The following is a 13,323-nucleotide window of genomic DNA, read 5'->3' as shown; positions in this document are numbered from 1 at the left end:
AGGTCTGGAGTATACTCTTTCTTTCTCACATTCAGTTTCCCTGAAGGTTCGATCACAGTCTTCTAACCAAGTGCCACTGGCTTTCACTGGTCATAGACTTTGAGTTGATCCCAGAGCCATCCCATGGCCAGTAGGATGGCACATATAGCTGCCGGGCCAACCCAGAGAACTTGGGGGTAGGACTCAGTGTCACCTGAAGCACATTGGGAAGAGGCAACCGCAAGTAGAACTCAGAGCCTTTGTGGAAGAAGAGAAACCAGGTATTTGTGTTGAAGAAAATTATATCCCAACCATTTTGGAACAACTAAGGAAATGCAAAAACATGTGGACAATCTCTTCTTGTGACTTGGACAGCTAGGAAGTTAATGACTGTTGCCTTAAGAACTATGACAAGCACCACATGAATGGATGGGCAAAGACACAGAATAATTCTAATGTGTAGGCTCCAGCATATCTTGGCCAACAGAAGAGCCTTTTCTGAGTGGGACCTTGAATACATGGGCTCCTTTTACAGAGATAAAACGAACGGAACAGCCAGACCTGGCCGAAGATCATCCTGCATTTTGCTGAGGTTGTGCACGGGAATGGATCATCACAAGGAAATGGAAAGGCCAGGCTACGAGGCCTACTCCTGCCCTACTAAGGAGTGGGGACTTCATCTTTTAAGCAACAAGGAGACAAACTTTGTAAGCACAGAAATAACTCAAACTGATCAGCATTCAGGAACTACAGAAATAGATGGGAGACTTCTTGAGACAAGAAGGAAGAATCAAGTATGGGGATCAAGCTAAGCTTTGGACGAGAGGGTGGAGAAGGTACAAGCTTATTGGTCTCCCTTCTCCCTGTGGAGTGGGAGAAGAGTCCAGGTGGAGCAAGACACACTAGGCAGTTAAGTCAAGGTGGAAATTTCAGTTAGCCAGGAAACTGCAGTATCAAAGCATCCTGATCCAAAGATGCTCACAAAGCCATGGTGCATGTTTGTGGACTGAGTTCAAAAGGACCAAACACAACTTGCCTGTGAGGCTGCTTCAATATGTGTCCATGACCATTAGCACCGCACCACTAGTCTCCCAGACCCCTGTGGTCAATGACCGAGCAGAAGGGGAGGGGGTGTCAGTGGTTTGATCAGAGATGGCACAGGAGAATGCCCGCGGAAGGAAGCCAAGTGAGGCAGTATGAAGAGAGAGGCAGTTAGGGATGGAGTGGGCAGACGACCTGATTGCTCTCTTTATAGTGCTTAGCCAGCAGCACCAGCAGCTTAACCAGCAGCCTGACAGGGGTTTGCCATCATGGCAAAGTGGGAAGTTGCATACCAGCTTTGGTTTGGGACTAAGATTCAGAGCTACTGGCTAGAGCTAACTGCACTGAATGAAAGCATCTATCATGTAATGATTCATTTCTCAAGAGACATAATCTCAAGGTGTCACGAAATAAAGAACACGTGCCAATGAAGCTGGGCATTCTTCATATGTCACCTTCTAGCAGGTGACCTTAAGCTGTCACATAAAAATTAATAACACCGTATTTAATTGGTGTTTCACATTTAAAAAATCACTTTCAGATATATTCTCTCATGTGGTCCTTTACAATCTTGCAAGGCAAACACAGTAGAAATAATAATTTGTTACTGTCTGTCTGGTCTCCCTCTCAATTGCCAATAATAGAGATCTAATTATTTAGGAACATGTACTCAGGGCAGAAGTCTCTAATCCAGTGTATCAGACAAACTAACTAATAAGTTTATATTTTTCTTTAAAAAGTTTAAAGATAGGCATGTCAGTATACAGCTACTAATCATCTAAAACACAACTGCTTCCTAATATTTTTGCCACTGTGGCAAAGGGAGAGGACACTATCTCTGAAATCATGCTTGTCCCCTCCATGGAGGTGCATTTGGACATGCACAATGGCAAGGCATATGACATGAATGTGTCACTTTCAACAAAATAACATGGGGGTTTATTAGGAATCAATCACAGAATAAACTGTTTAGTCTTCAGGAAGTCAGCAGGTACCTGATAAAGAAGAGAATTTAGATTTTTCAGTAAATTCCTCATACCTAATTTCACCACACTTGAAGTATTATGTTGAATTTCATACTTTTCCTAATATATGCTGTGACAATAACAATTTTGTAAGATATATTTGGATGAGACTTAATGAAATTTCAGATAAGGAGAGTATCAATCTATTGATTTATTTGAGCTTTATTAGAGTGATCAGCATCTTCAATTTTCATCTAAAATCAGAAGACAATGGTTTTTTTCACATCCTATTATTTCATATACTAAAATGGTATGTCACTAAAGTAATATAAAACAAAACCTTTTGCTCATAATAAACACTAAAATAAGACCCGATGCCTTGAATAATGGCTTCAGTTCTAGAATGGATAAATACTTGTGGTGCCTCTGAGCTGTTCTGCTCCAGAAGTCAATCTGGAAGGACCGAGCTTCAGCAAAGCCACTGTGGTTTTTAATTCATCCTCCTTGGATTCTCCCAAGGAAACAGACTCTGGCACCATGCCTCAGCAGTCTCAAGGCTTCTACGTAAAAGACAGAAGGTTTCGGGGGTGCAAAGGGAGCCCTCTATATGTTTCTGACTTCCAGAGTGAAGAATAAACTATTATACGATGGAGGCAGATGGAGTGGAACACACCTGTAATCCCAGCACTTGGCAGATGGAGGCAGGAGGATCTGGAATTCAGTCATCCTCTGCTACACAGTGAATTTGAGGAGAGCTTGGGCTATATAAAACTGTCTCAAAAAAACAACAAAAAAAAAATATGGGATGGAGATAGCTGTATAACTTTTTCAAATAGAGTTGTTTAATGGAGAAATAAAATGGAAAGGATCTGAAAATCCATCATAAAAGTTGATAAAAAAATATCGAAGCACATTTGAATTCCCATTGAAACGCATTATATTTCCAAGCCTTTTCATGTCCTATCCCATCATTGGCTTTAGTGGGGAGCACTTTGTAAAAGAGAACTATGATCTAGGGAGAAGTTTACAAACCGACAAGAAGCTGTGTTACCTCTTGAAGTTTATTACAGTGCCTTGAGTTCTTATTGCATAATATGGTGCGTGCCCGTTACAAGTTAATGATCTGTGCAGGTAGGATGCTCGGTTCAGCAGAAGAGATGTCTATTGCTTCTCTCTTGACCATCATCAGCATGCAAATGCAGTGTTTGGTGTGGAGGGCTATTGTCTCCGAAAGTGAACAACTTCTTAGCGTTAACTGAGGAGGGAACATGATCTTTATTGGCTTATATGCAGAGTTTAATTTTGGTTGTATGCAGAGTTTGCATAGTTCATGATTAGTTCCTAATGAAAAACTAGATGTGGTGTCAGTGACCTCTAAGATCAGGTGACAGTGGCGAACAGAAAAATTTGAAGAAGAGGCATAACTTTTAAAGTAGAAAGGTCAGCCAGAACTGCCTGGAACAAAAAACCAAAAAGGAATTATTAACACCAAAGTCTGTCAAATCAAGCACAACCTAAACACCTGTTCGGTACAATCTTGGCCGTGATCCCTCTAAGTTCTTTGGCTGGCTCCACTCTCTCCCAGGGCTACAACTTCCTTCTTGGGATCTCTGAACATGTGTAAAATCTGAAGTACACATAAGAAAATAACCCGACCTCAGCCTTGCACTCTCTTCACATCCACAAGGCAGTAGGAGTTTATAGGAGGTCTAGCATTTCAGCTCGCTTCTATAAATAAACCTCCATTGGGAAGCCTGACCCATTACTCCAGTGTAAAGTAACTGCGGGGAATCGTGTCGAGATGGAGTTAATATTTAGTCAGTTGCAAGACATATAAACATCCTCTTCCCTTTAAACACAACATGGAGGCAGCTATTTGAAGGACAAGACTTACATCTCTCTGAGAGAGAACACATACGGTACCACGGCGGGTACTATTTAACTGAACCACATCTCAGGTCTAAACTCTGTTATTGAAAGAAATCAGCCTTAAAGTTTCTCAGTGGTTACACCACGGAAAATGACACCCCCCTCGAACAAGAGTCAATGGCAAATAGGCCCTCCCCTGGGCTCCTGCCCCAGAGATTAGTGCTGATCTGAGCTTCCTATCGGAGAAGCTGCTTTTTGCAGTGGGCACCAGTTAATGCAGAGACTCGTAAGTGGTCAAAGTGCTGGTAATAGGTGATTGTCAAGTGCTCCGTTCTCCTCTAAAACTCAGCAACATCGTGGAAGAGGGAAGAAAAAAAAATGTAAGAGGCAGAGGATGGGGTGGGGGGCTGTGAGCCTGTGTCATATGGACAAGACATGGTCACCGCGCCCATGAACTCACAGTTGTGCTTATCTTCTCAAGGCCTACACCAATTTAAGCCTGTCAAAATTCCATCTGCATGGGGGAGAGGTTCATAAGGTCCTCACTGTCCCAGAGGAGTTCTTGATGGTTAATGGCTGATGGAGGACGGGGGTCATTTTCTCCAGTGGTGTAACAGCTAATAAGTTGACCATACTTCAGTCAATAACCCTACACCCGAGCTCATGGAAGCAACCCTAATTAAACCCCAGGGGTCACACACGTACACAGTGTGGGGAGCAGAGTAAGAAGCATGTGTATTGATTAATGGGAAAAAAGATTTCATTGAGAGAGAGGGATGAGAGAGTGTAAGCAGGGTGGCTGAAATTGACCAAAATTCACTATATAATTACATGAATGTAATTGTTAAGGGAAAAAAAAAAGGCACCAACAGAAAAAAAAAATGGTAGAACACCAGCAAAAGTCATGCCTGGGTTTTGAGATGGACAGAAATGAACAGAGATGACATAAAAAAGAAAGAAAGGGAGGAAAGAAGAAAACCAGCTTTAAATAGTTAATTCACCACTGAAAAGAATCCAAAGCTTGTGCCATTAGAACTTCCTTCAAACACACACTATTTAACTCTTTCAACTGGCGTTCCTGTTTGTGACGCATGCGCACAGAAAGTGTACCGTAGGTTTCCATTAAAATTAGTAGGTATTGGGTTTCCCATAATGATTATAATGGTTTCCTGTAATAATCTTGTTTATGACCCTTCATAAGAAGGTTGTTTTCAAGTGATTAGGGAAATCTGAGCACTTAATAATACTTAACTCAGAATTTATAGGTTTTACCCGAGTTACAAAATTCAGCTACAAGAAGTGCGCGTCCTATGCACCAGACACTAGAGTGACAGCCTGGCGGCCGCCCAGGAACTATTTCCATCCCATCGGAGTGAAGCTTATCCTTACTTCAGCTGCAGCCAGTGACGTCACCTCCATCAGGTTCACTGCTCGGAAGGCAAACACGGCAGCGGCCAGCACTGGAAAAGAATGCACACTATTTCAACGGCTGGCCTCCTCAGCAGCCCGGACACTCACGCTCCGCCCACAGCCACCATACCATGCACAAGGAGCCGGCAGGGCGGCTGTTCCCCTGCGGGACACCGGCTAGAGAACAGTGCCTGGCCACTTGACCGAGTGAGTCCACAGTTTGGGGAAAGGAAAACTCGGTGGCCTTAAAAAGTCATTTGTAAACTATCTCTTTCACACCTGAACTAGCATTGTATCTAGTTAGAGGCATGACACTCTAATGGTGGTCTTACAAATCACAGTTCATTTTGACACAGATATTTCTAGTTATGAAATTGAGAAGCCTTGGGAAGTTAAATTTTAAAAAGTCATGTGTCTGAGGGAGGTGTCCCGATATATATGCATGCAAGTGATGAGCTATGAGGAGGAGAGGACCCACATACTAGACAGGCAACGATGGTAAGAAAACGGAATTGCGCAGGGCGGCGGTGCACACCTTTAATCCCAGCACCCGGGAGGCAGAGGCAGGCAGATCTCTGTGAGTTCAAGGCCAGCCTGGGCTACAGAGTGAGATCCAGGAAAGACTCCAAAGCTACACAGAGAAACCCTGTTCCAAAAAACAAAACAAAAGAAAAGAAAGAAAGAAAAGAAAATAGAATTGCTTGGGGAGAGCTCCTGACTCTACCATTTTCTCCCCATGGCCTGAGGTGGTAGCGCACCCCCTACCTTTCAAAGCACTGACGTTGGGGGATACATGGTAATAAGCATTAAACAGGATCTGGGAGACTGATTCCTGGGTGTACTGCATAGCCAACACAAACCTTTTTAAATGATTTTACTATGAGAATAAGCATGGCAGTTAATTTTCACACCATGCACTAAGCAGTATCATGAAGTCCATTTTGCTAGTGTAGGAACTGAGGCATGGTGAGTTGGCTGACATGTTTTTGGTCACACAGGGAGAAATAATAGAGCTGATACTGAAGCCTGGTTCTAAAGCCTGTGCATGTGACCCTTGCATGATTTCCCTATTGAGTTCAAAGGCAAGGAGGAGGACTCAGCCGTGACACCAGAGACTGTGATCTCCTAGGGAGGGTCAGCTTTGCTGCACCTCACGGACTTCCAGATGTGGCCTGCAACGTAGGGCTGCAGTGGTCCTGGGCCCTGACAGGAAGGCTGTGCTTGAGGAGTGGATATCTGGCTCTTGCTGTCCAGGCTTCCAAATCACCCCAGGTAGGAACAGTGCAATCTCGGGGAGCTCAGGCATTTTGCTTGGAGGTGAGAGATTTGGGGAAGTCTGGGCAAGAGCATTATAAATTAGATAGAAAAGAAGAGCCTGGAAAAAACTAGGGGATAATAAGAAGACAAATTCAAATAAATCATCTGGAACTATTCACCATGAAACAAGGGATATGAGAGATCTGGATCCAAGGATTTTCTCTTAAACTGAAAAGAATTAAAAAGGAATGTAAAGTCATGGGACATCATGTTTACAAGAGTATTAAATCCATTTCTGTAGGCCAACAATTGTTTACTGCTTCCCACTATCTGGAATCATATTTTGGACAGTGGAAACACTTCAGAAGCTAAGAAATACGCTTTCCACTTTCATTCCTGTATATAGTTGAGCAGTTGGCTGAAAGCTTAACAGGATGTCCAAATATTCTGCTGTAGCAGGAAGGAGTCTTAGATGGTGGTCAGCTGTTGTCCAAAGGCAGAGAAGTCCACTGATTGAACTCAGCATCCAAATGTGTGCTCATAGCCTTTATTTATCTTGGTGTCACATCACAGAAGTGCCTTTCTGTTTGCTTCATGTTGAGTTTGTCCAGCCCCTCTGCACAGAACAGGGTTGCTTGCTTTGGAGAGAGGACGCATACTGTGGGATATCCTTAACTGAAATCATGCTGCATATGAAATGTGGAAATTGTGTTCACTTTGGGATTTTTACAACTATTCTCACTACTTTGATCTTAATAAACTATCATGACATTAAGATACTTCTGTTTTAAGCTCTTCTTTAATGGTCTGTAAGTCATAGTAAAGGACAAATATATTTATGAAAAGATTTCTTAAGACTCTATAAAAACATTTGATATAAAAAAGTAGCTCTTAATTACCTTTATCAAAAGTATACGACAGAATTGATGGAAATCCTACCCATTTCTCTGTGGGGGCCCCCTTTCACTTTTCCCTAGGGTACTCTTGAGGAGGGTGAAGTGAGAAATATTTAGATAGAAGGATAAAGGGGAAAGAAGCAGATAGAAACACAGGATAGCCTCGGGAGGGCCTGGATCATTATCCACCAGCCCCTTCTGTCTCATCTAAAGGGCCTTTTATAGGAATACCAAGAGGTGGAGCAAAAGACCTCCCCCTAGCACAGCCAAGTGCAGACCCTTCCAATCACCTAGTAACCACACACATGGTCAAGCAATCCTCTAATGCAGCCCTGCTGGGTAAAGCCAGCTCAGATCTCACTAGGAAACCTTTGTGGGCCTCTAGAGAAATCTGTGTATCTCTTCATGCAATGATCTATTATTGTGGACTTTCATCTGAATTCCAAGGTTGAGAGCTCCCAACATTCCAGTTTCATTCGTAGATGGTCTAAAATTCTTCCTTGTGAGTTTTGAGAGCATTCAGGCAGCTGAATGGATGCAATATATGGACCAGTTTCTATCTCTCCGCCAGTCTTTTTTTTTTTTTTTTTTTTTTTTTGGTTTTTTGAGACAGGGTTTCTCTGTGTAGTTTTGGTGCCTGTCCTGGATCTCACTCTGTAGACAAGGCTGGCCTCAAACTCACAAAGATCCACCTGACTTTGCCTCCCAAGTGCTGGGATTAAAGGCGTGCACCACCACCACCAGGCTCGCCAGTCTCTTTTTAATTAATGTACTGTGCTAACAGACTACCTGGTAAGGAGCAAATCCAGTATTCCACATACTTCTCTCTACCTTTCCCTTCAGCTACAGCAGTGTTGAGGAACAAAATCAGAGAACTTGAATCTGAAGAGTCCTGAAAGTTCTCTGAATCAAAGCTTCTTTTGTATGAAAACTTCCCCACTTTTCAGGTGACAATTTGGTTCACTCTACAGTTACTCTCTGAGGAAGCACTTTCTCACACTAAATGTTCACTCTACAGCTACTCTCTGAGGAAGCACTTTCCCACACTGAGTGTTCACTCTACAGCTACTCTCTGAGGAAGCACTTTCCCACACTGAGCCTCCTCCTTTAATGCTCACTCACTGTTTTCTCTGAAATGTTACCAAATGTGGAGGAGTATGCTCTTCAAAGTTTCTGGTATATACAAAAAAGAGTAGCTTGGTGAAAATCTAAAATCCAGACATTTGTGTAGCAGAAAACCAGACTCTTAGTCTAGAAAATAGAAGAGTCTAGGGAAAGATGGGTGAAACAGAAAAAACATGAAAACACCTTGGTTTAAAAGGGACATATTTGGAGCTGTAGAGATGACTCAATGGTTAGGAGCACTTGCTGCTCCTTCATATGACCTGAGATCAGTTCCTAGCACCCAGGCAGAATGGCTAATAACTGCCTGCGATTCTAGCTCCATGAGAACAGATGCCCTCTTCTGGTGTCTGTGGGTACCTACACACACATGGCAAACACACACACACACACACACACACACACACACACACACACACACACACACACACGTCTTTAAAAAGACAAAAAGAAACACTTTTAATTTTAGCAGTTATGTTATTTATTTTGTGTGTGTTCACATATGTATGTGTGTGGTTGTGAGTGCCACGGTGCACATATGGAAGCCATGTATGTGTGTGGAAGTCAGAAGACAACTTGTGGTTCTCAACTTCCACCAAGTGGGTCTTGGGAATTTAACTCAGGCCGTCAGACTTGGCAGTAGGCATCTTTACCCACTGAGCCACCTCAAAGGCCCTAAAAGGGGCACATATTAGTAAGTCATATCCGTAAAGAAATGGGGCCTCTGAAAGGGCATGATTATCTAGCACTTCAGTATGGAACAAAGGATAAGAACAGTTGGTCAGAAATGTCTGAAAAGCCAGAGGGCGCTCTCTGGCATTCCTGCTTTCCTAGGTGATCTGCCACGGTCTTTTAACTAAGCTGAAGAGGGTAGACTGTTCTTCTCGAACAAGCTGGTATGAGCTTTAAGAAAAATGAGGGAAGGATGCTGGGAGTTGTTAAAGCATCAATCAACGCCAGTCTGACTGCACCCGAGGTGACATCTATCTTCATGTACTTTATAGTTATTCTAATTTTACCTTTCCAAATGTCACCCAGATACTATGGGCTCTGGCATTCAAGAAAATGTTAATATGGTGCCCAGAGAATACTCTTGGCACATTACTTTTATAACTAAGTCTTATTTCCACAATATCCCAGAGAGGTGATTGTAACGGCAAGGAAGCAAACAAAACATTCCCAGCTTTTCTGTACCCCCGTGTGTTGTTGCAGAAATATCCAAGTTGTTACTTGAATTTTCTAATAATCCTAGTAATAAAGTAACTGAGTCAACTGTGCACTAGGGTGCAGAACATATAAGGAACATGTACCTGGTATGTTACAGTGTGATTTGTGTACATCTGCTGTGTAAACTGCTTAATCATTAACAGTGGATCAATCTATGGCTTCCTTGTGCAAAGGAAGAAATGCCTTTTTAATTTTTTTTTTAAATGAGAGAATACCTAAAAGAAGAAATTTTGGCGCCAGGGTAGAAGCCAGAGACTACTAGCAAAAATGAAAAGGTTTGGAATCCAGGATAAACTGCAGTCCCGAAGAGATGTGCTTTGACATATGCAGAGGGGCTCAGTCTCTGAAAAGGGGTACCAGACAGAATGTTATGAAGCTCACGGGTTAGAGCAGAAAGCAAATGTATCTGCTGCATGAACCTCACAGAGACTAGGAATAGACTGGTGTAGAGTAGTTAGATGGATGTATCAAAAGTGCAGACCTTCAGAACCTGTTTTCTAGGTCTGCCCAATCTATTAAATGTCCACAGTCCTGCTCAATCGATTCAATGTTCAATGATGAATGTAGACCCTTCTCTAATGACATAGGTAAGTGTTAGACAGGAAAGGGGCTTCATGGAGAAACAGCATGGATTTATTCCAGACAAGCACTTACTCTTACCAGCAAGAATTTCCAGAGAGTTGTATCCTAGGATTCTATCCCACAAAAGCAAGAGTTGATCTGTAGCTAAGTATCCAGAAAAAGCTCGAACCATCCATTTAAATGATATACGAAGTCTGTAGACAAGAAAAATAAGAATTAATTTTGTTGTTAGACCCTTCCCTCAAAAAAAGGGAATATTAGAAGAATCCAACCAATTTTGTCATTATTACAAATCTCTTGAGACTCCTCATTTCCTAAAAGCTGAAAAGGGTCAGTGACAAGAAGGTGGGTCTTCAATTTGATGTTCCTAAACTAAAGGAAGAACTGTGTGTGATGGAGTTCCTGTTTATAAACCATCTTACACTGTACCTTCTTGGAGTGTGATCAACAGCTGGATTCTAATGTCTTAATTTTAGGACAGCCAGGACATTTTGGACTGCTGTTCTAAATACTTTAAAGAACATTCAGTGCTTTTATACTTTCCAGTTTAATAAGCTTTACCCGTACATCTCAGGCAAACTGTTACATGGGGTGGATAAAATAAAGTAAAGCAACAAGTAGAAATCTGGAAGAAAAATGGTTTAAAGTAACAACATACCTTAAAACCCTTTGTTTTAATGAGGAGGTCAAAAAAAACAATTCAACTGAATTCATTTTGCTACAAAAAGTTCAAAGATGTATAAGGTCCCACTTTTATAAGTCATCTATATTATAGTAATAGTTTTTCACTAGAATTAGGAAATGAGCCCTTTGGTTTTTAATGGCCTAAGAGATAAACAAACCTCTCAAATTTCTGGATTATCTATCAGCATCTAAGAATCAAGTGATTGTACCTGAGAGGTCACAGTCAAATTCTTTGCTGAATTATTCTAGATTCTAATATGACCAGTATTGGTCAGTAGTATTTACAAATTAAGTCTTTTGATTGGTTTAAAATCAAACAAAAGAAAACTTTGTCCATAAATATTTTAATATTGAAAAATACATCTAAATTATTACATTTAATCATTTTCATTTTATTCAAATTCTCAGTGTCTTGGGGAAGGAATAGTGTCTCTTCCCATAGAGATAGCACAGCAATGGCTTTAAAAGCATCAAGTTTACTGGGGGATGATTTAGCATAGCAGAATCTTACCCTTACAAGTGTACAGTTCCATGAATTTTATATGAAAGATGACAGGAAGAAAACTGTAGCATTAAATAGTATAATAGTTATTTGAAAAAGATAAAACATAATGATAAAACCTCCAAGTCACTGAGTAGGTCTGATAGCAGACTGAAATGACCAAGGAAAGAGTCGATGGATCTGACCATATATATCACTAGAAATATGATCTAAGGAAGTCTCTAGTCCAAATCACAGACAAAATGAATGGAAAACCAAATAACAAAAGTTAAAACAGACACATAAACAAAAAGCACATATAGAGCTTCAAGCATCTTGGTGGCGGGGGTCCGGGAGATTGAAAGTATTGACGTGGCGTCATTGTAACCCAGAAGAGGAGAGTAAGTGTGGTGCTCAAAACACATCTGGAGGAGGGAAGCTAACCAAAAAGTCCCACAAGATGACAACAGCTGTAAAGTCATAAGATGATCAACAGAATCCAAAACGAAAGAAATCTAAGTCTACATACATTGCAATCAGGCTGCTGAAAGGTGAAGACACAAGTCTTGATAGCAACCACAGACAGGAAGGACTAAAATGATCCTTCCTGAAGTGTTCAGGAGCATCTCAAGCTTAGAATTTGTTTAAAGTGGAATATGCTGTGAAACAGGAGGCACCTACCAAAGATCATTCATTAACAGCACAAACAAACAAGGAATGGTGTGGATAAACTAGGGTAAAAAGTGCTCAGTTTTAGCACAAGATTTCAATCACACAATATCAATTATGTTAATAATAAGTGGCATAAACATACCAGTTAGAAGACAGGTTACTATGTAGGAAGACTATACTTTGACAAGAAATCCACTTGAAAATTAAAAGCACTGATAATTGATAAATTAAAAATAGAAAACACCATACAATTTGTAATCAAGAGAATACATGTCATAGTTGTATAAGTATCTAGTACAGCTGATTTATGGTCAAGAATTAAGATAAATAATTAGGCCGTCTCCTTAAAACGGAGATTCAAATTATATATAACAATGAAGGAAGAAGACACCCACAATTGTTTATAGAGACTAATATTGCTCAATAAATAAGAAAAGAAAACTGACAAAGAGTTGAATAAAAGTAGAAAGAAGGCTTTCCAATATGAGTTGATTTATTGACATTTACAGACTTCTGCCAAATATTCATGAAACATAAATCCTTCGTGTGTGTGTGTGTGTGTGTGTGTGTGTGTGTGTGTGTGTGTGTGTGTGAGAGAGAGAGAGAGAGAGAGAGAGAGAGAGAGAGAGAGAGAGAGAGAGAGAGAGACAGAGAGTGAGTTATAGAACAACTTCTAGGATTCTAGGAGCCGGTCTTGTCTTCCATTTTCTTCTGAGGAAGGGTCTCTGGCTGTCTCTCAATCTGTGCTGTGTACTCCAGCTCAGAAGCTGGTCTGCGGGTTTCTGGTACAGCCTTCATTTCTGCCTCCCATGTTTCCACAGTAGTGCTGGGACTGCAGGTGTAAGCTACCACAGTCAGCTTTTTATATTGGTCCTGGGGATGGGAAGCTGGGCTGTCAGGCTTGTGCATCAGATGTTTTTACACACAGAGCCATTTCCTTGGCCCAAGAACATAAATTCTTTTCAGGTGGATATGCAACATTTGTCTTGATAGATTATATTTGAGTCAAAAACAAATCTGAAAAAATTAAAAGCACTGAAATCATATGAAATGTGATGTCTAAAAACAACAGAATAAAAAGAGAAAGGAATAATAGAAAAATATCTAACCTTTCCAATATTTGGAAAGCAATATAACA

The 13,323-nt window shown here is 41.1% G+C and overlaps 1 protein-coding gene across 3 annotated transcripts in view; it reads right to left on the bottom strand.

Annotated features, from left to right (window-relative positions):
* Positions 1-2,189: 2,189 nt before the first annotated feature.
* The window catches only part of Tbc1d19 (TBC1 domain family member 19), a 116,401-nt gene continuing 105,267 nt past the window's right edge, over positions 2,190-13,323 (bottom strand). For all 3 annotated transcript variants that reach the window (XM_052734946.1, XM_052734945.1, XM_052734947.1), the window contains 3 exons: positions 10,427-10,542; positions 5,244-5,314; positions 2,190-3,440 (listed from right to left, as the gene is read on the bottom strand). In XM_052734946.1, the coding sequence (XP_052590906.1) occupies positions 3,366-3,440; positions 5,244-5,314; positions 10,427-10,542 (262 nt within the window). In that variant the 3' untranslated portion in view covers positions 2,190-3,365. The remainder of the gene's footprint in view (positions 3,441-5,243; positions 5,315-10,426; positions 10,543-13,323) is intronic.

Source organism: Peromyscus californicus, unplaced genomic scaffold (genome assembly GCF_007827085.1).
Source record: "Peromyscus californicus insignis strain IS unplaced genomic scaffold, ASM782708v3 Scaffold_13__1_contigs__length_99412109, whole genome shotgun sequence".
Taxonomy (NCBI): Eukaryota; Metazoa; Chordata; class Mammalia; order Rodentia; family Cricetidae; genus Peromyscus; species Peromyscus californicus.
Note: the sequence above shows the minus strand (reverse complement) of the source record. Positions and strands in the feature narration are given on the sequence as shown.